At 43.4% G+C, this 22,377-nt stretch overlaps 1 protein-coding gene across 4 annotated transcripts in view; it reads right to left on the reverse strand.

Moving 5' to 3' along the window:
• ALDH18A1 (aldehyde dehydrogenase 18 family member A1) overlaps window positions 1–19,513 on the reverse strand; it is a 41,675-nt gene extending 22,162 nt beyond the window's left edge. Inside the window, exons 1-6 of one of the 4 annotated variants that reach the window (XM_058697289.1) lie at window positions 19,348–19,513; window positions 16,439–16,554; window positions 7,606–7,826; window positions 4,000–4,149; window positions 3,805–3,909; window positions 29–181 (exon numbers count right to left, since the gene is read on the reverse strand). In XM_058697289.1, the coding sequence (XP_058553272.1) occupies window positions 29–181; window positions 3,805–3,909; window positions 4,000–4,149; window positions 7,606–7,826; window positions 16,439–16,526 (717 nt within the window). In that variant the 5' untranslated portion in view covers window positions 16,527–16,554; window positions 19,348–19,513. Of the gene's footprint in view, window positions 1–22; window positions 182–3,804; window positions 3,910–3,999; window positions 4,150–7,605; window positions 7,827–16,438; window positions 16,555–19,347 lie in introns of all 4 variants that reach the window. The other 3 variants (XM_058697287.1, XM_058697290.1, XM_058697288.1) reach the window with 3 other exon arrangements.
• Between the last annotated feature and the right edge of the window lie 2,864 nt (window positions 19,514–22,377).

The raw sequence follows: 22,377 nt of genomic DNA on the forward strand, positions 1-22,377 counted from the left end.
CCCTTAGGAATATTTTACCCACATTTACCCCCTGGAGATCACTATTGGGCTCAGCTGGGGGCACGACAGCATCATTTGTGTTGACAATGGGAACGATGTTCATTCGGAGGAGCTCATGAAGTGTCCCATTAAGGTTCCGGCGCTTCTGCTCATCATGGAAATCCAAGTTGGTCACCAAAATCTGAAAGTAATTAAATGCATCCAAAAATGCAGGAAGGAGGAAAATTACGAACTTCCTAGCAACGACATACCAAAGATGCTAAGAGGAGAGGAGTTAAACTCTAGATTTCTGGATCCCATACACATCGGAATGGAGCACACCTCTTTGGATGCTCATCCAATTCTTTTAGAGATGGAAAAAATTAATCACTTGGGATATTAAAGGATGCTCAAGACTTCTTGTAAAAGTACTTCAATTCTCAGAGAGCAACTAAATCTTTTCCATTTACAGGATTAAGAAAATTAACCTATAAGGGGCAGCTGGGTGGCTCAAGTCAGTTAAGCATCTGACTTCAGCTCAGGTCATGATCTCATGGTTTGTGAGTTCGAACCCCACATGGGGCTCTGTGCTGACAGCTCAGAGCCTGGAGCCTGCTTTGGATTCTATGTCTCCCTCTCCCTCTCTGCCCTACTCCTGCTTGTACTCTGTCTCCCTCTGTCTCTCAAAAATGAATAAACATTAAAAACAAATTAAAAAAAAAATTAACCTGTGAACTTTATGGGGCACCTGGGAAGCTCAGTTAAGCATCTGACTCTTGATTTCAGCTCAGGTCACGATGTCATGGTTTGAGTTTGACTCCCACATCGGACTTTGTGCTGACAGCGTGGAGCCTGCTTGGGATTCTCTTGCTAGCCCTCTCTGCCTCTCCCCTGCTTGCACATGTGCATACTCTCTCTCAAAATAAATAAACATTATAATTAACGTATGAATTCTAGAGAGATACACTTTGGGGTAAGTGATTAATTGCTAAAATATCTCTGTATCTAGCATCTGATTCAGGGGCTGGCCACAGAAGGCACTGAAATATTTGGTGAGTGAGTCAAAGAATGGTTTGCTCTGTTCGGAGAAGTGTATGAGACAAAATGGAATAGGCCTGTGTGGCCACTGTTGCTCGGCAACTGACCACTGGTGCCGTTAACACAGACTGTGTTTGAGCATGTGGGATTGGTCGGAGAGATTTATAGAGGTGAGTCTTTAGTCACAAACTGAAAGAAGAGCTGGATGTAACTTAGTTCAGCACAGGGGATGAGCATAAGGTGCTCAAAGGTACAGTGGCGAGCTGGGTATGGGGGTGGGCAGACAGCTCTGCTTCCTTGCTTACCTCAGAGTATTAGGCAATAGTTAGCAGGAGAGAAGGTAACTGAGAACAACAGCAAGAAACTAATGGCAATAAGCCCTGAAACTCATAAATCAATGTTTCAATGAAATCCTTCAAATGTTTAAGGAAGAAGGGTTCTTGCAATGTAGGGCAGGTTGAAGAAGGAAAGGCTGCAGGCAGACTGTCAAGAGGTAAGGTACCCAAACAGTAACAGTGGGAATGGTTAAGCCCTGAGCTAGGGTCTGGCTATGGGAACTGAGAAGATAACAGCAGCCTTAATGACATATAAAATGTAGGTGAGGAAGATAAAATGGTAACATGACTAAAGGAAATAATTCACTCACTCAAAATTTGTTCAGTACTTTAGAAATGTCAGGCCCTTCATGAGCTGCTGAGCTAGAGAATAAAACTGTTGACGGTTTGGGGAAAGTGGAATGGGGCACATCTTTTGTAAGAATAGATCATGAACTCCTTTTCAGGAAAGTCCAGTCCTGCAGGAAAAACAGGACTGGGTCAAACAGAACATATAGACTCTAGCCATGCAGGTGAAAGGTCAAATGATAAAGTAAATGTGTGTAGGAGAGGCAAATAGGAGGTATAAAAGTCCAGTGAAAATACTTGTTGCTCAAATAGTTTAACAAAAAAGGGATAGATGACAAGAGCCCTAAAGAGAGAAAAGTATGTCTGTAGAGAAGGGCAGTCTGTTAAGATGCACATTAATTTTATTTCTATGAAGAAAAAATAAGCTGCTGTACTTGAGTCTTTAACATGACAAACAACTTAGTGGAGATTTCCAAAAGCCACTGATAATGGTCTTTACAACAGGATTACTAAAGACAACAAGAAACCATAGGAGAAAGTACAAAGGGCAAAGATTTCTTGCAGTAAGATCCCCAGGGAAGGCAAACATGTGACAGAGAAGGGCCCATGGATGGATGCCTGCTGGAATGGAGGGGACAGAACTCTTCCACATCAATGTTAATGGAAGCCATGGCTGACATGCAGTGACTTTTAAAGCTACTTTCATTACAACAAACCAAAAAACCTGAAAAACCATCATACATGGGAAAAAAACAAAAGCACAGATCCTAGACCTAAGTTTCCTCATCTGGCTCCAGGCACTTATAAAAAACATTAAAGACTGAGACTGTCATTGGATTGTGCAAAAGAAAGCTGACAATAATGGGTGACAGAAATGAAGATTTCTATTGTATTCATACTAACAGGAAAAAAAAAAATCTAAGACAGTGGGGTCCTCAGCTATAGGCAACAGGTGGACAAGTCCATGACTTTCTGTTTCAGCTCACTTCACTCAAGGACATTCTGGCACAATACCACATCACTGTGGATAACACTGTGAAGATTATGGAGAAAGAGAAGAGCAGCAGGAAATGAAAGAGCAAAACCTGAGAGGATATATACATATAACATCACATATGTCAAATAACATCTGTGTAAATGTGGGATCAGAGGCAGCAAAGGTGTCTGAAGATAGTAACTTGGGGAGTTCAATTTTTTCAGTTGTTTTGTGAAGTGACTATTAGCTGCTTTGTAACATTTACATGTTTCTAGTGTGTAGTTGTATCGATGATTAAAAATACAATTGAAAAAGTACAATGTGGAAAGAAGGCTCTAGAACATTTGGAGCAACCACTAAAAATGTAGAAGTTCCATAAGGACTGGAACCATGGTTGATTTGTTCACCACAGTATCCCCAATGCCTAGCATACTTCTTCGTACACTGTAAGTGCTCAATAAATATTTGCTGAATGAATGAAAACCCACCAAAAGCATCTTTCTTTCCTTCAGTGTTTATTAGAAATCTATTGTAGAAGGCAACCAGGTGCAAAGAGAGGCAAGTCACCTGAAGTCAAAGAAGCCCATGAAATAAAGACATCTAACTTTTCTGTCTTCGGGAAAAGTATAAGCACTTAGAGTAGTAGCTAGAAGAATTATCAGTATAGGGGCGCCTGGGCAGCTCAGTCAGTTAGGCATCTGACTTCGGTTCAGGTCATGATCTTGTGGTTAGGGAGTTTGAGTCCCATGATGGGCTCTGTGCTGACAGCTCGGAGCCTGGAGCCTGCTTCCGACTGATTCTGTCTCCCTCTCTCTCTGCCCTTCCCCTGCTCACTCTCTCTCAAAAATGAATAAAAAACATTAAAAAAAAGAATTATTAGTACCATAACAAGTACTAATAATTACTGAGAATGACACTACATTAAATGCTTTTCATGTGATTTTCTCATTGACTTTTTCCAAAAACCCTCTCAAGTAGGCACTGATACTATCTTCTTTTTTCATATGAGGAGACTGAAGCACAAAAAAGTTAGACCAAAAGACTTTCTCCAGGTTACCCAACTAACAAGTGATGGAGTTAAGACTGTATCTTGGCAGTCTGGCTCTAGAGCCCCCGCTCATCACCCTCTTGCTCCACGGCAATCACTCTCACGGGCCCCACACCTCTCTAAAAAGGTGAGTCTCTCACCTGGGCGGCACAAATGCTGTACTGGGTAAACATGGCCTCATACAAGGCCATCAGCCCACTCTGTCCGGCGGCTGCACAGGCTCGTGCTTCTAAGACTGGAATTGCCTGTAACACACAAATAGATATGGGGTGACTGGGAGTGAAGGAAGGAGGCCTGCGGACCCCTGTTACAGGGTGTGGGGAAGCACCACTCACCATCTCTTTCAACTGGTTCTGCCCTGAGTGCAGGGCCTGCCGCACGCTCTGAGACAGAAGGATCTCATGGCGCAAGCGTTGTTTGCCAAAGGCCACGGCTCCACTGGTCACCAGCATCATCTCTCGGCCTTGATTCTGTAGCACTGACACCTGACATCGACGAAGGAAAAGGCACCACAAATCACTGTTATCTATCATCTCCTTCCTCTCTTCAGAGAGGTAGAGTCTACCTTACCGGCACAAGAGACTCAGGTAGGGTAGACAGACAATTGGGTGGATCCCAGATGCTGGCTTATGGACCAGCTGGGCTGGCTGTGGAAGAATCACCCAGGTTGTTTGGTAAAAATACAGATTCCTACATGCTGCCTCAAATCTGATGAGGAGGTAGCAGAGATCAGAAATTTTTAATAAGGAGATTCTGGTGTGCAGGCAGATTTGACATCCACAGAACTTGATGGTATCTGTTGGAATCTATAATGCAGAAGGCCTAGTTGTTCCAGAAAAAGAAGTCTAAGAATTGCAGTGTAAACTTAGCAGATGGCTTCTTAGGTTCTAAGGTATAACCTGGGAGATTGAGGCTCTTTCTGTGGTATGTTGATCCCTATGAGTCCCCTTGGGCTAAAGCAGGGACAGATGCTGACCTTGTCCTGCTTTGTCTACCTAGAACTAGCTGTGGTCACTTTGTTCCCTACTTTGGACAGATCTACATTGAAAGAATCAAAGATTCAAGCTGCAAATAGAGTCCATATTCCTAACATGTCCATTCTTCCTGATGTTTGAGCCCTATAAGCTGGCTCAGGAACTCACAAACACCTGTGATAAACCATGATTATAAAAAATAACTTTTTATAGTAGAAAATTTCATACTTAACCATAGTGGTAAAAACAGTTTTATAAATCCCCATGTACCCATCACCTAGCTTCAACAACTATTTCTCAGGGCAATTTCCCACTCTCTAGTACTGCCTTTACAGCTAGCCTCCCCATTATTTTAATACAAACAAATCCCAGGCCCTAGATATGTTATTTCATCTATAAATATTTCAGCAGCACTGTAATTGCTAAAAGACAGAGAATATATATGCATAGCCTCCCCCTCCCAAAAAAAACCCATTGTCACCTAAAACATTTCAATTAACTCTTTAATATAAAAGATCCAGGGGCACCTGGGTGGCTCAGTCGGTTAAGCGTCCAACTCTTGGTTTTAGCTCAGGTCATGATCTCACAGTTTGTAAGTTTGAGCCCCACATTGGGCTCTGTGCTGACAGCATGGAGCCTGCTTGGGATTCTATCTCCCTCTCTCTCTGTCCCTCCCCTCTGCCTCTCTAATCCCTGTTTCTCAAAAATAAATAAACATTAAGGAAATACATATATATAAAAGATCTGATCAGTGTTCACACTGACCCAATTTTTTTTAGCTTGTCAAATGACTGAGGGGACCAGAGATGGGAAGTTCAAGCGAGAGTGTAGTTATTCTTGAGGCCTCGTAGGAGAGTTGGTACTAAGCCTGAGCCTTCATGAGTGGTAGGATTTGCACCAACAGAGGGGAAATGTTCCCTGCTGCTAAGTGCACAGTGTGAGTGGTGCCCATGGAGTTGTGTGATTCTAAGGAAGGGGAGGCTCTAAGAGTGAATTCCAGGTGGGGGACAAGGACAGGAATGAGTACGTCATGTTGGTGGGCCAGAGAGGAAGTAAGCCTGAAAGTGGTGGTGGTCTCACCAGGGAGAATGGGAAATGAAGTGGATCATTTCATTAGGCAAGAAGCCATGTAGAGGAATTGTGGTGGTCTCCAAAGCAGACTGAAGATATTGTGCAGAGGAGAAACTTGATGAAAACAGTGGGAAGACTCCAGTAATGATTTGCTTAGGTCGCCAGATACCCACAGACCTCATGGAAGGGCTTTCTAGATCAGGGCACTACTAATATGCAGAGTCAACTGTCTTATCCAAGGCATCTGACCATGATAGACAGACTCAGGAGCCAACAAAGTGGCCTCCACTGGCTGGCCAAAGATTGCAAGATACGAACATCAATAAAGGTTTGGGCCCACTTGCTTGATTACTTACTGCCTTGAACAATCACCTAAGTGCTTTGGAAGTCCTGATTCTGGCTCCCCAAGGGCAGAGATAACAGTTACACGTCTGTGAAGTCTCTCACAATGTAGCCTTTTTATACATATCTGTTCAACTGAACTGATCTGATGGACTAAATCTGAGAGGCTGACTTGATAAAACTGCTTAATACAAAAAATATTGAAAAGAAAATTCCATCAAGTTTTAGTTAGCAGTCACCAACTCATCAGAGAAACTGTTTTTTAAAAACTAAAAATATGGTCATGGAGGACACAGTTGAGTTACAGATAGAATGAAAAAGTTCTAGTTTTATCTCCATAATGCCTGGATGTCTGGTTTTTGACTCTCGGTCAGGAGCTGGCAAACTATACGCAGCAAGTCAAATCTCACCTGCACCTGGTTTTGTAAATAAACTTTTTACTAGAACACAGCTATGTCCATTCATTTACATATTGTCTATGGTTGCTTTTGTGCTACAATGGTAGAGACATGTATTTGAGACAGAGACCATCTGGCCTACAAAGCCTAAAATGTTTACTATCTGGCCTTCTGTAGAAAAAGTTTCCTATAGAAAAGTTTACTGATACCTGCTCTTGGCAAAGATAGGTAGTGGATCTGCAATGTGATGTTTAAAGTCTAAAAGTCCCATGTTGACCCCTAAGGTCAGTTTCTTTACTGATAGTCTACAGTCAGCCTGGCTTGTTGGCATAGTCAGTGGGACATAAAATCCCCAATGGAAACTTCTGCTTGGAGCCCTTCCAAAGGTTAAGTAAGATTCCCTGTACAAAGATCTCTTTGTGATTCGATGTGAGACAGACTGCAAATAAATATCTTGGGGGGCTTGTGCACAGATGTCTCTTGGACACCCGATGCTTGCTTGTACTCTCTCTCTCTTGCTGCCTTATATCCTTTGCCTTTAAATGAAAGTCTTACATGGGTATCTCTGTGGAGTTTGATAAGTCTTTTCAAATATCTGAACTTGGAAAATCTTTGCAATGATAGCTCATATTTATTTCAATATTATTGGCCTAATTAAAAAATAAAAGGCTTAGCAAAACAGGAACAAAAAAAAAGCTCAACATCCATTTGGATACTCAACCCTGACTACATGTTAGTCACCCAGGGAACTTTAAAAATCCAGGTGCTTGAGCCCCACCCCAGAGACTGAGCGTGAAGCCAGGCCCCTTAGACAATTTTAATGTGCAGGCAGAATTAAGAATTACTGACATGTACAGCTCCTTATCACTAAGAAGCCTGAGGCATGAAATGTATGAAATCAATTTTACTCCTTGACATCCCCCTTTGCTTGCCCTGGGATGTGGGGTCCACTGGTACCTTCACTGGCAAAGGGAGTTTTCAGATTGTGTTAAATCTATTATACTCAGAATACTTTTACAAGCTGATAAACCTGAACTGATGGTTAGGGTGGGTTAGGAATAAAGTCAGGGTTGAAAAAGACAAACAAAACTGAACTGAGAGCTTAAAAACTCCATTATTATTTTTGTCCACCAGAATTTTCCATCTTGGCAATTACCTGCTCAACAATAGATGCCAGGCGCCCCAGTGCAAGGCCACACTCATCCCCCCGGGTTACTACGGCACTTCCAAGTTTCACCACGATTCTCTTGGCATGCTTCAGCTCACTGCGGTGGGCAAAAGACTTGCCATGTGTACGACTGAGGGGGACAGTGATAAAGGGGATGTTGCTCCAAGAACGAACATGTCTGATGGCTGAAGGCTGGACACGGTCTGTAGCTCCCAAAGTCAAATGCGAGCAAAAAGAGAAATGTATAACTTCTCATTAAAAAGATAAATATACAATATTAATCAGTTTAGCCAAAAAAATAGCTTTATCATTCTTGATGGAGTAAAATCAGTATATCAAAAGGCAGTATATCCAGCATGTTCTTATTCCAGTATTGTGTGGAGTTTACACCCAGTACAGGTCCCAGATACACTCAAACACTGTGAACAATTTAAACAAAACAATCTTTCCTGAAGACATGTTGGCAAAATGTATCAAAAGTCTTAAAAATGTTCACATCTTTTGATGCAGTAATTCTAAGTTCAAAAATTTATTCTGGGGTGCCTGGGTGGCTTAGTTGAGCGTCCGACTTCGGCTCAGGTCATGATCTCACCACTTGTGAGATCGAGCCCCGTGTTGGGCTCTGTGCTGACAGCTCAGAGACTGGAGCCTGCTTTGGATTCTGCGTCCCGCTCTCTCTCTGCCCCTCCTTCGCTCATGCTCTCTCTCTCTCTCTCTCAAGAATAAATAAAACATTAAAAAAAAATTTTTTTAATTTATTCTAAGAGACCAACTGGAGATGGAGACAAAGAGATTTATCACAAGCCTGTTCATCAGTGTTATACATAATAGGAAAAATCACAAGTGGAGTAAACACCAAAAAAAGTCAGAAGGATTAATGAACTTTCTAAGAATTTTTAATAACATAGGAAAACGCTCATGATACGTTAGTTCCCCCTATGTGTCTAAATGCATGGAAAAAAGATGAAAATAAATCAAAATGTTAATGTTTTTATTTTTTATTGAATTACAGGTGATTTTAATTTTCTTCCTAATTCTTATCCATGTCTTTCAAATTTAAGCAACAAAACACATTGCTTTCATCATCAGGAAAAAAAAAGTGTGCTTTTAAAGAAATCACACCATTATAAAAAAGAGAGTGAGCCTGACTAGCAAAGACATTAAAGAACAAAGTAATTGGTACTGGCACAAAAACAGACAATCAGATCAATGGAACAGAATAGAGAACCCAGAAATAGACCCACAAATGTATGGCCAACTAATCTTTGACAATGCAGGAAAGAATATCCAGTGGAATAAAGACAGTCACTTCAGCAAGCGGTGCTGGGAAAACTGGACAGCGACAGGCAGAAGAATGAACCTGGACCACTTTCTTACACCACAGACAAAATGTGATGGAAGACCTAAACGTAAGACAGGAAGTCATCAAAATCCTCGAGAGGAAAGCAGGCAAAAACTTCTTTGACCTTGGCCGCAGCAACTTGTTACTCAACACATCTCTGGAGGCAAGGAAAACAAAAGCAAAAATGAACTATTGGGGCCTCATTAAAATAAAAAGCTTCTGCACAGCAAAGGAAACAATCAGTAAAACTAAACGGCAACCGACAGAATGGGAGAAGATATTTACAGACGACACACCAGATAAAGGGCTAGTATCCAAAATCTATAAAGAACTTATCAAAGTCAATACCCAAAAAAACAAATAATCCAGTGAAGAAATCGGCAAAAGACATGAATAGACACTTCTCCAAAGAAGACATCCAGATGGCCAACCGACACCTGAAAAATGCTCAACATCACTCATCATCAGGGAAATACAAATCAAAACCACAATGAGATACCAACTCACACCTGTCAGAATGGCTAAAATGAACAACTCAGGAAACAACAGATGTTGGTGAGGATGTGGAGAAAGGGGAACCCTCTTGCATTGTTGGTGGGAATGCAAACTGGTGCTACCACTCTGGAAAATAGTGTGGAGGTTTCTCAAAAAATTTAAAACAGAACCCTACAACCCAGCAATTGCACTACTAGGTATTTATCCAAGGGATACAGGTATGCTGTTTGAAAGGGGCACATGCACCCCAATGTTTAGAGCAGCACTATCAAGAATAGCCAAAGTATGGAAAGAGCCCAAATGTCCATCGATGGATGAATGAATAAAGAAGAAATGGTATATATATATATATATATATATATATATATATATATATATACACACACATATAATGGTGTATATACACACACACACACACAATGGAGTATTACTTGGCAATCAAAAAGAATGAAATCTTGCCATTTATAACTGCATGGCTGGAACTAGAGGGTATTATGCTAAGCAAAATTAGTCAGAGAAAGACAAATATCATATGGCTTCACTCATATGAGGACTTTAAGATATGAAACAGGGAAGGGAAACAAAAATAATATAAAAACAGGGAGGGGGACAAAACATAAGAGACTCTTAAATATGGAGAACAAACAGAGGGTTACTGGAGGGGTTGTGGAAGGGGGGACGGGTTAAATGGGTAAGGGGCATCAAGGAATCTACTCCTGAAATCACTGCTGCACTATATGCTAATTACTTGGATGTAAATTAAAGAATAAACAAATTAAAAAAAAAGAACAAAGTAATTGGTATGAGTGGTAAAAAATCATAACCAATCCACCTATAAGTTTTCTCTCCGACATGGTAACCTGATTTTAGGTGTCTATAACAATGATTAAAAAACCTGACAGCTTTCTAAAGGACAAGGAGTGTTGGAGTCAGAAACTTTCAATCCCTTTGGATATCCGCTTATAAGCAATCCTTTCCTGATTCTTTCTTCTTGCAACACTACACAGGATTTCTAAGGAAGCAAATATTGCACACACACATACACACAAACATACACACACACACAAACACACACATTGCATAAAGTCAAAAAAGTAAAGCAGTAAGAGCTGAATGGCAAGCACTGAATCCCTTCCCCACTTCTCACAGATGTAACTCCTCCTCCTGGCTGCTTAATAATTACCCATTAGCCCTTTCTCTCACAAATTAAGAGACTTTGAGCAGAGCACACTGCCACCAGTCAAAAAACTATGTTTCCCAAACTTTCTTGTACAGCTAGACACTACCATGTGACTAAGTTCTGGTTAATGAGATACATATGAAAATGTTATGGGGATTTCTAGAAATTTCCTTCAAAAGAGAAGTGCTTCCTTCTTCCCTTCATCCATCCAGCTGCTTAGAACACGGGTATGAGGCTGGAGCTCCAACATAATTTTAGACTGTAAGGAAAACATCAAGAACTTTGGAGTAACTAAAAAGGAGGAGTGTGGATCCCTAATGATTTCACAGAGCTATTCTGAAAGCCCTGGACTGCCTCCCTTCTTAGAGAACCTCAGGTTCCTTTCAAAAGGGAGAGGGATGCCTGGCTGGCACAGTTGGTAGAGCATATGACTCTTGATCTCGAGGTTCTAAGCTTGAGCCCCACGTTGGGTGTAGACATTACTTAAAAATAAAAATCTTTAGGGGTGCCTGGGTGGGTCAGTTGGTTAAGCATCTGGCTCTTGACTTCAGCTCAGGTCATGATCTCATGGTTCATGAGTCTGAGGCCCACATTGGGCTCCGTGCTGGCAGTGCAGAGCCTACTTGGGGTTCTCGCTCTCCTCTTTCTGCACCCCGCCCCCCAAAATAAATAAATACACTTAAAAAAAACCTTTAAAAAAAAAAAGAGTGAGAAGCAGACTTCTATCCTGTTTGAGCCATTTTAATTTTGGATTTTCTATTATGCACACCTGACCTAACTGTAACTGATACAGAAGAATGAGTGTACAGGCAGAAAGGCAAATGAAGCCTTGCTGATGGATGGTCTTACTCACTGCAAATGGACATTCTCTTGGTGGGACTCCTTGATTATAAGAAGGAAGTCAAGATGAGTAATACAGGTCCTCAATAGGACTAAACTTTACGTACTTCCTCCTCAAAGAGTTCTCTATGTGTCATTACAGGCAATTCATAAAAATTTGAATGAATTACTATAGTAATCATTCCAAGCCACTTTTTGGACCATTATTCTAAAATGGTACTATTGCAAAGTAACTTACTCCACTCGAATCATCCATTATCACCCTCCTTTACACTGACAGACAGATTTCCCAGCTATCTCTAGACCCACCACCTCTAACTCCTGACCACTAACTTCTCTAACTATAATGTGACTTCTATCATTTTCTCTATGCTGTAACAACGGTGGGTAAAGCGCGCAGAATCTTATTCTCGTGGACCAGAAGACCATGTGTGTTCTCCTCCCCTCTGCTTCCTTCACACACAAATCTTAGAATGAACATTTTTAATGAAGCAGTAAAGAGTCCTTTTTTGTGTCTCTTAAATTACCATTTTTAAAAGTGATTATGCTTCAGCTTTGTGGAGATACCAGATGATATGGTCTTTTTTTTTTTTAAAGAATTTTTTTAATGTTTATTTATTTTTGAGACAGAGAGGGACAGAGCATGAACAGGGGAGGGTCAGAGAGAGAGGGAGACACAGAATCTGAAACAGGCTCCAGGCTCTGAGCAGTCAGCACAGAGCCCGACGCGGGACTTGAACTCACGGACCACAAGTTCGTGACCTGAGCTGAAATCGGACGCTTAACCGACTGAGCCACCCAGGCGCCCCAATATGGTCTTTTTTCACAACAGCTTGCAGTCTAGTTCCTGGCACAAAGCTGCTCACTAGGTCCATCCTCTGGGATAGAACTGGGACTCGGCACCTTACTGGACTCACAGGTGAGTTGTCTCTTCCTGCTGTGGGAGTCCCAGGGACTGCAGGGCTGGTTTGTGTTGGGGCTAAGTTCTGTGGAGAGTTCCCTTTTTTCACTGAGTTCACCAATACAGGTACTGTGGCTCAGTTTCCAGGGATATTATCACAAGCAACATATACATCTAGGTTTAAGCTTAAAAGCTGTACACATAATAATTCTGGCCTCAATGACTTATAGACAGGCGGTGGTAGAGGGAGAGACTTACTCCTCTTTGGTGTGGATCTGGGATCATTAGCGACTATTTACAAAGCTCTGGGCTACACCCAAGTATCATGCAACCCTTTGATAGCTATCAGGACTAGGACTGATAGCCATTTTTCTTTCCTGTCCCTGAAGGGCTTATCCTGTCCTGGAGAGTGCTGAGCATGGGTGGGGCAGCGTAAGAGGGTACCTTAGGGACACAGGTGGTGAGAAGCTTGTCAGTCCAGGTGATCAAATGGCAGAAACCAATCACAATCTAGCAGACCAGGTTAGCATGAAAAAGGTTCCTGACCCACAATCTTTATCAGCAGAGATACTAGCACACCTTGGTGCCAGGCAGTCAAGGGTCATTCTGGCTGCAGCCAAGTGGGTCACAGCCGATCAGAGCTGACAAAGTTCAACAAGAAAAAACAACTATGAATAAGGTTTCAAGCAAATGAAGCCTCAGTCACATCCAGTGGATTCTAGCACCAGGGAGAGTTCTGTGGGATCCAGGGCTTTTTGGGTTTCCTGTTCAGCAATGCTTGTACCCTGCCAGATTGACCCTACCCTTCCTGGGGGCATTTTTTATGTTCTAGAGTATCACACACTTTTTAGGGTCCATACTGAGGACCACGAAGGCCTTGATTAGTTAGAAAAAAATCTAAGATTACCCTGGATGGGTAATCTCTTCCCATCTTCTAAAGAACCTTTAGGGTTCTAGGTTCCTCAGAAAAGCCATCTCCTCCTGGTTAGAATGAGGGGATACTGAGTGTGTGTGTGTGTGTACATGTGTCTGGAGTGGGGTGAGAAGAAGGTTGTCCATATTCCTCAAAAGTGCCACACACCATACACCAAGGGAAGAGAAGTAAGCTACCCTTTCAGCATTATGCACTGATGCTCAGCAATCAATGAGCCTGTGTTCCAGGCCTGAACAAGAGGGGACCCTGATAGGATTTCTATCTCCCTTCCTGGCCTTCCATTTCCTTCTGTGTTTACATGTACATACTTTCTCACTTTGCTTTTCTTATTTCTTTTCTGCTCTTCTGCTTATCATGTCAGTGAACACAGGGCTCCAGAATCCAGAAAAATCTGGACACAAAATTGAAAAATCTAGGGAAAAGATCAGAAAGTGCCTCTTTCTGTGAATGAGACCAATGAGAATAAGCAATAGTAAAAACTATAAAAATACTGAATATTTAGTATATACAGAGAATTGTGTTAGGTATTCACACACCTTTTACAGAGGCAGAGGATATATAAAAGGACGAGTATAGGTTCTGGAGCTAGACTGACTGGATTGGAATCTCAACCCTTGTGCTTATTTGTCATTACCTTACCTGTTGTAGGGGATAAAACAACTTGATGCATGAACAAAAACTGGCACAAAATAAAGACTCCATAAATATTAGCTGGTATTATAAAAAAAGGGTGTCAGCTATTGTTATCAGCATCACACTGAATTCTCGTGAGTTAAGTATTATTACGAGTTAGTTGTTAGTATTATCACTCATTTTATAAGTAAGGAAACTGAGGCCCAGAGAAGCTGAGTAACTTGTTAACATTACCAGACTGCAAAAATGGCCACAATACCTTAAAGCTTCTCCCATCAACAGATGGATTCTGTTTTCCCATCCTCTGACTCTGGGCCAGCACTATGACTTGTGTTGACCACTACAATGTAGCAGAAGTAACACTGCATAAATTCTGAACTTAGGCCTCAAGAGGTCTTGTGGCTTCCCTGCATGTTCTACTTGGGAACCCTGAAAGCATCATATGAAGAAGCCGTATTTAGCCTGCTGGAGGATGAGAGGCCACATGGAACAGAGATGATTCATCATCCCAGCAGAGGCCACCCAGACCTCAACAATCAGACCTGAGCCAGTGAGTTCTGACACAGACACAGAACCACCCTGCAGCCGAGCCAGGCCCAACACAAAATTGTGACCTAAATCTACAGTTGTTTTATGTAACTAAGTTACTTAGTAAGTAAGTAGCACAGCTAGTTTTAAAACTCAGGGAACCTGGCTCTAGACCCTGATCCTTTATCCCTTATATTCTTTTCTATGTGAATGGGAAATAGAGGGTTTTTTCCTCTGGATAGTGGTTAAGTTTGATTAGTTGATAAGTACGACCTCTTACAATAAGATCTAGAGACAGATTACTGATAAGATTTACTTGATATCAGGGAAAATAGCCCCGCAAAACATGACAAATAGCTTTCCAACAAACGCTGCTGGAATCACTAGATGTCCACAGGCAAAACCATGAACCCTGACCTAAACCTTACACCTTCTACAAAAATTAACTCAAAATGGATCACACTTCTAAATGTAAAATGTAAAACTATAGAACTTCTAGAAAAAACACAGGAGAAAATCTTCAGGATCCAGGGCTACACAAAGCTTAGACTTGACCCCAGACACACAATCAGTGAAAGAAAATACTGATAAATGGGACGTCATCAAAACAAAAAGACCTTTCCTTTGTGAAAGATCCTGTTGAAGGACTGAAACAACAAGCTATGTGTAAACTGGGAGAAAATCCTTCAAACCAAGGGTCTGCCAAGGACTAGTATCTAGAAGGTAAAGGACTCCAAAATCTCAACAATAAAAAAACAATCTATTTAAAAATGAGAAAGAAATGTTTCACTAGAGAGGATATAAAGACAGCCAACTAGCACAAGAGAAGATGTTCAACATCATTAGCCATTAGGGAAAAGCAAGTTAAAACCACACTGAAGGTATCCTTTCACACCTATCATGATGGCTAAAATCAAAGAATGACAACATCAAATGTTGGGGAAGATGAAGAGAAAGGGCACTGCTCATATGCTGCTGGGGTGAATGTAGACTGGTACAGCCATGCTGCAAAAAGTGTTTAGTAGCTTCTTATAAAACTAAACATGCAACTACCATACGACCCAGCAATTGAACTCTTGGGCATTTATCTCAGAGAAATGCAAACTCTGTCCACACAAAATCCTGTACACAAATGCTCACAGCAGCCTTATTCATAACAGTCAAAACTGAAAACAACCAGATGCCCTTCAATGGATGAATAGTTACACTAACTGTGGTATACTCATACCATTAAATACTATTAAGTAATAAAAAAGAACCAACGTGGATGGCTCTCCAGAGAATTATGCTGAGTAAAAAAATCCATCTCCAAAGATCACATACTGTATGACTTCACTTACATAACATTTTTGAAATGACAAATTATAGAAATGGAGAATAATTAGTGATTGCCAGGGGTTAGGGATGGGGAGGAGGGGCATAGCTATAAAGAGAAACGTGAAGGATGTTGTGGTGGAAACATTCTTATATTGACTATATCAATGCCAATATCTGGGTTGAGATATTGGAAAAACATGTAAAGGGCATCAGGATCTCTCTGTATTAGTTCTTACAACAGCACATGAATCTATAATGGGCTGAAAATTCAAAACTTAGTTACAAAAAAAAAGTAATGAACAAAAATAGCCTGTAGAAATTTTTGGGAGAACTACAGGTAGCACCTTACTTGAAAAACTTTTAATTACTTAATCAGGCAGAAAAAACTACACAAAATTAATGTGTACAACTTAATGATTCTGTAGATAAGTATATACCTGTGAAACGATCACCACAATTAATGCCATAGAGCTATCACCTCCAAAAGTTTCACTTTATTGATAAGTACAAACACTTTCACCAGTAGGCTGCTTCCTTGCTTACTGTCTTTGCCCAATTCTGCCAAGTTACTTTTTTTTTTCTCCTTTAAAACCTTGCTTGAAACACACTTCCAAACTTCTCATATATGTCTAAGTTTTCTATGGTACATACGAGATCTGGAGAGGGCTGTGGACTGGACCCAGGGCAGGAGACGCTGGCGGAAGGCCTGGAACCCAGAGCGGTAGACTTGACTCAACATGATGCGATGTGGTCACTGATCAAAGTATCTGTCGAAAGCAGTTTTAAAAAAGATGAAAGTGAAAATAAGACACAATTAATTTTATTTTCTTCCACTTCCTCATACTCTCAGAGCAAGAACTGGACTCTTCTGCTCCAACTCCTCTGTATCAGGAACACTTCCACCTGCTCTGTATGTAGAAAAGAGACAACAAATGGCTCCTTCCCAGGTCCCAACTCTATCCTTTCTTTCCTAGGACCTTAGTTTTTACGCAAGCAAATGAAAACTAAGGATTATAAATGTTCAGAGTGACAAAAAGGTACAATGTTGCTGTATGGATACTTAATCTTCACTACAATTCCTACATGATTAGGGAGTCTTAAACAAACAAAAAACAGATCTAACATCCAATCAGTGGCCTCCTCTACCTTCCTGCTATCACCTCCCAAAAGAACTCTGTAAACCACGTATTTCAAATGTCTGCTTGACCCTAGCTGACACAAGAAGAGGCTGGAAAGGCCAGAGGCTACTGCCATCTCTCTCCCTCCTGCCCACAGAAATCTAAAGCACACTCTTGCATCCCTGGGAGGGGGTGCCATGCCTGTGAATGACTGGCATTTCAAATGACTACGGGCACATCTTGTGGAGGATGAGCACATGGCTAGAAAAAAACTTGAGCTGGGAATATGGTAGTTATGGATTATGGTTAGGGGCTCCCTCCTACATATACTCAGAGAATAAGTCACTCATTATTGCAGCTCTCATGCTAAAGAGAATTGCTGTTTTCACAAGATAAGAAAGATACTGCACTCTCTTTGCTTGCAGGCTTCTTTTTAGCTTTTGCTGTATAGATTGGATGGATTTTTTCCAACCCTCTTGAACGTGTCTCAAAAGACCAGCAGTCAGCCCCATAGTAAAGTGAAACAAGGAGTGGCATGTGTTGCTCTACAATTTATACTGCCCAAAGGCACAGAAAGGGGAGAGAAGAGATTGGCAGGATACATCTATTGTAAAAGACAGGTCATCCAATAGGCATCAGAAAGTGCTAAGTGCTGTCTTTGTTGACTTCAGTTTGTGACAGTCTGGAAGATCCCAAGAGAAAATTATTTGCATAACATTGAGCATGACAAAAGCCCACGGTCTTGTGTGCTGCTTATATAAATCCCTTCAGTAACTGTTGCTAAACAATTATTTACATACAAATTCTCTAAGAGGAACACCAAACGAGTAAAATAATCAAATCGTGACACTAAAATTCCAGTTCTATCTCCTTCATGAAAACTTCCTCGGCAACCCTAGCATCCGAGGTTGGATATAATTCTACAGATCGGCTTGTAACTGCTTCATGTATTACTGTTGCTTTTCCCAACAGGATCATAAAGTTCCCACTGACAGCATGGTAAACTGTACAGGGAACATAGATTTTGGAGTCGGACAGATTTGGGTTCCAGCTCTGCACTTGCTAGCTGTGTGCCTTTTGGAAGGTTACTCACCTAGATTTCTAAGCCTCAGTTTCCTCTTTTGTAAATCAGGAACAGTAACAGTAAGGACCTGGTGGGATTACTGCGAGAATTAAATGAGACAATACGTGGAATGCGTGGGAGCAGCATATGCTCAACAAATGTCAGCTGTGCTCCTTCTTTGAGGCAGTAAGGATGGCCTACCACTTCCTCTTTATTTCCTTCAGGATGTGTCACGGGCACAAGAATTCAATAAATATTCTGACAGACATAATCACTAATTATACTGACTGTGTACCTCTCTCTTATCTAAGAGTAACTGAGAGCTCTGAATGTTCAAGGTCACTAACTTACTAGGTTCAGCGCTGACCTAAAACCCAGCCTTCCTGGCCTCTCCCCTGTAACACACGGCCTCTGACTGCAATGGATGCTCTCAATAAGCAGACAGCTGATTCCAGGGAGCAAAGGGTACGTTGTGTCTGTGTGTCTAGACTCCATGTCATCCATTGGAAAAAGTTTCCATGTTTTGACTCAGGACATTTCTCAAGTACCTCTTTTACTCGTTTTAAACAGAATGCCCTTATCTTACTGACTTAGAGAACTGAACCTTAGTCCCAACAAACTTCACCCAGGAACACGGGCTTGGTATAAGGCTCACCACTCCAAGACAAAGACCCGGTGATACATCTCGCCCCCTCAGAGAGCAGGGGCGAATGATGCGGGGGGGGGGGGGGCGGGGGGGGGGGGAGGGAAGGGGGCGGGGAGTCTGGCGCGCCCTGGCGTGCCACACTGCAAAGGGCGGTCGTGAGCGAACTCCCCCGCTGCTGGGGGCCTGGTTTTGAAAGGGAGGGGGTGACGAAAGCCCAGGCGGGCCGCGGGGGACCGCACACGGAGGCCGCCGACAGTCGGCGTGTGGCCAGTTACAAACCAGGGCACATCACCAGCAGCGAGGCAGGTGCACTGGAAGCTGGCTCCGGACTCGCGGAGCGAGAGGTGTCCGCCGAGCCTTCGGGCCTCCACTGAAGGAGCCCTCAGCTCCTCCGTGTGGCTGTACTCAAGGGCGACCGCGGAGGTCGGGTGTCCCAAGCTCCTAAGACCCTAAGGCCTCCCCGCCCGGCCACCTGGGAGCGTCCCGGCGGACAGCGCGCCCCGGGCTGCTCAGCCAGCCGCCATCGGTCGGCGCGCGCCCGCGCCCGCGCCCACACCCACACCCACTCGCCGGGTCGGCCTCCCGCCCGGCAGGAGCCCTCGCAGCCCCCGCGGGCCGGCGCGCACCCCTTTCCCCGCAGCGGGCCAGGCGCCGCATCAGCCCCCGCGGAGGCGCCGGCGTCGCGCCATCCCCGCCGCCATCCCCGCCGCCATCCCCGCCGCCGAGTGCCTACCTCACAACCAGCACCCGACCCCGCCGCACCGCCGGCACTGCACGCCGGGCCGCTTCTGGCGCCGGCTTACTCCCCTTTTGCTTCCGTCCACGTCCCGCAAGATGACGTTACGTCAGCGGCGGTGGAGTAAACGCAGGCCGCGGGGCCTCCGCTGCTGACGTGGGGCGAAGGGCCAAGCCGGAGCTACGCCGCGGCAATCGCGTAGGCGCCTTGGAGAATACGGTCTGCGCTCCACGTGGCGCGTCCCGCCCCGCCCCAAGGCCTCAGACGCCGGGAGGCGGGGCTCCACATCTCCGGTGCACGTCCACGTCCCTTAGTGAACGGGGGAAGGGGCGGGGGGCCCACGGGGCTTCCCAGGGAGGCGGGAAAGGAGCCTGACTCAAATAGCTGCTGGTAGGTACCCGTAAGGAGTGTTTGCCAGAGTTGACCTCATCTCCCACGCGCACCTTAAATAGGTTGGATCAACTTGCACATACCTGTATTTACAGAACCCACGCTCTTTTGCTGTTTAAATGCGAAAATGTCACTGTGATAAAATGACTTGCCCCCTAGTCGTTGGGGGTTTACCCAAGTGTCCCAGCCCAGTGCTTGTTCAGCAAGGGCACTGGTGAAGTATTGCATTTAAAAAGTAGTAGTTAATCCCTGGTAATTGGAACTATTCCAAAGGCGAATGCGGATCTACCCTTAAAATTAGAGGTCAGCGTCTTCCTCTTTCCTATTTGCTGTGTTTTCGTCACAGGGTACGTTTTGTATAGACAAAGGTGTAGGGGCGGGGGGTGGGGGGGTAGGGGCTGCATAGCACTTGACGCGAGGCCAGTGACAAGGAAGGCGTCTACCCCTTCTCCAGAACATTGCTGGGCCTCCTTATTCATTTCCTTATTCATTAAACATTACTTACTTTAGGTGCGGCTGGGTAGTTCACTCAGTCCGTTAAGGATCGGATTTTGGCTCAGGTCATGATCTCCCTGTTGGTGGGTTTGAGCCCCGCGTCAGGCTCTGTGCTGACAGCTTAGAGCCTGGGGCCTGCTTCAGATTCTACATCTCCCTCTATCTCTGCCCCATCCCTGCTCATGTGTGCTCTCTCTCTCTCAAAAATAAACATTAAAAAAATTTTTTAAACAAAACCAACATTGCCTACTTTATGTGCTAGGCATTAGCTAGACGTGGAGGCAGACATCCTCCCTTCCCTAGATGAGTTCAGTCTTTTTTTAAAATTTCTTTTTAAGTTTTAGTTTTTATATTTGAGAGAAAGAGAGAGAGCACGAGCAGGGGAGGGGCAGAGAGATGGAGACAGAATCTGAAGCAGGCTCCAGGCTCTGAGCTGTCAGTACAGAGCCTGTCGCGGGACTCTTAACTCACAAGCAGTGATACCATGACCAGAGCTGAAGTCAGACGTGCAATGGACTGAGCCACCCAGGCGCCCTGATGAGTTTACAGCCTTATAGGAGAGACACATATGTTACCAAATGATTACAACACTGTGATTTGTGCTAGAGGAGGAGGTGCCCAGGGATTTCAGGCAAGGCTTTTAAGAGAGTAGACATTCAAATTATGCTTTGAAGGCTAAAAATGAAGTCGTTCACCTAGAAATGGGAAGCAGGATCATATGAGGAAGAGGGAATGCAATAAGCAAAGGCATGAGATGTCCCATGACAAGAGGCTGCAGGTGGGACATGACAGGAGAGGTGTTTGGTAGGGGCCACCTTGCAAAGGGATTTCTGTGCCATGCTAAAGAGCTTGAAATTTATCATCCCCAAAGATAGAGACCCATGACTTTTAAAGTACTGTATCGGCTGGGGCGCCCGGGTGGCTCAGTTGGTTAAGCATCCGACCCCGGCTCAGGTCTGATCTCACAGTTTGTGAGTTCGAACCCCATGTCGGGCTCTATGCTGGAAGCTCAGAGCCTGGAGCCTGCTTCAGATTCTGTGTCTACTTCTCTCTCTGACCCTCCCCCACTCACTCTGTGTGTGTCTCTCTCTCAAAAATAAACATTAAAAAAAATAAAGTACTGGAATGGCACAATGATGAGATCTGTGCGTCAGAAATCAGTAAAGGGATAGAAGCAGAGAGGCCGGTTAGCTAGTGCAAAGGCCCAAGTAAGAAATGATGGCTGGCAAAAAGACTTCAGCAGTGGGCATGGGGAGCAACAGATCAGGGAGAGCTGACAGCACTTACTACTTTAAAGTGGGGGGTGGTGTGAGAAGAGGAGGGATTCTTGCGAATCTAGTGGTGCTGCAGTATAGCGAGTTAGGAAATAGATGAGGGGAGTTCTTTGAGGTGAACAATGAGAACACTGAACATGGGTTAGGTTGTCAGCTCTTTGGGTTTGAAGTTGGGTGGAGGATACAAAAATAATAAAAGTGCTTTCTAGTAAGTTTCATCTGGCACTTCAGGTTTTAAGATTCTCACCATGAACTTAGAACAAATTAGGTAACTGTGGGTATAGCTATAGCCATTAAAAACAGTGGCCTTCTCCACTTGGGAAATCCTATTCTAGTTCTTTTAAACCACACATCACCTTATGGTAATTGCTTGTCTGCCTTCCCTGCTAGAATATAAGCTTTTGAGAGTAGAGAAGTATGTTGCTGGCACATAGACAATAAATATTTGATAAATGAATGAATGAATTTCTTTGGGCTTAGTTTTCTAAGTGTACAGATGCACTTCCTCCTACATTGGTAGTAACTGCTATGGGAACCTTGCCACTTTTCTCCAGGGAGGTAGGTTCCTTTCAGGGTACTTTGGAATGGGGCAAAATGATTAACCCATCAGAGATGGTGTTTACAATGAGCATTTTCTGCTCATGAAGTGGGACTTATTATATCTAAGTACATGCTTTTTTAAAAGGCAGTTTCAGATTCAGATCAATATGTTGTGGAAAAAAATAAACTCCCCCAATTCTCTCTGCCTGGCTTTCAAGTCCCCATATAATGAGTTCCCATCTTTCTTATCCCATCACAGCACCTATTTTGCCCATTCAGTGTTCCTACTACAGTCATGTTAGTCTCCCCACCCTCTGGCTCCTGGCAT

This window comes from Neofelis nebulosa, chromosome 13 (genome assembly GCF_028018385.1).
Source record: "Neofelis nebulosa isolate mNeoNeb1 chromosome 13, mNeoNeb1.pri, whole genome shotgun sequence".
Lineage (NCBI taxonomy): Eukaryota > Metazoa > Chordata > Mammalia > Carnivora > Felidae > Neofelis > Neofelis nebulosa.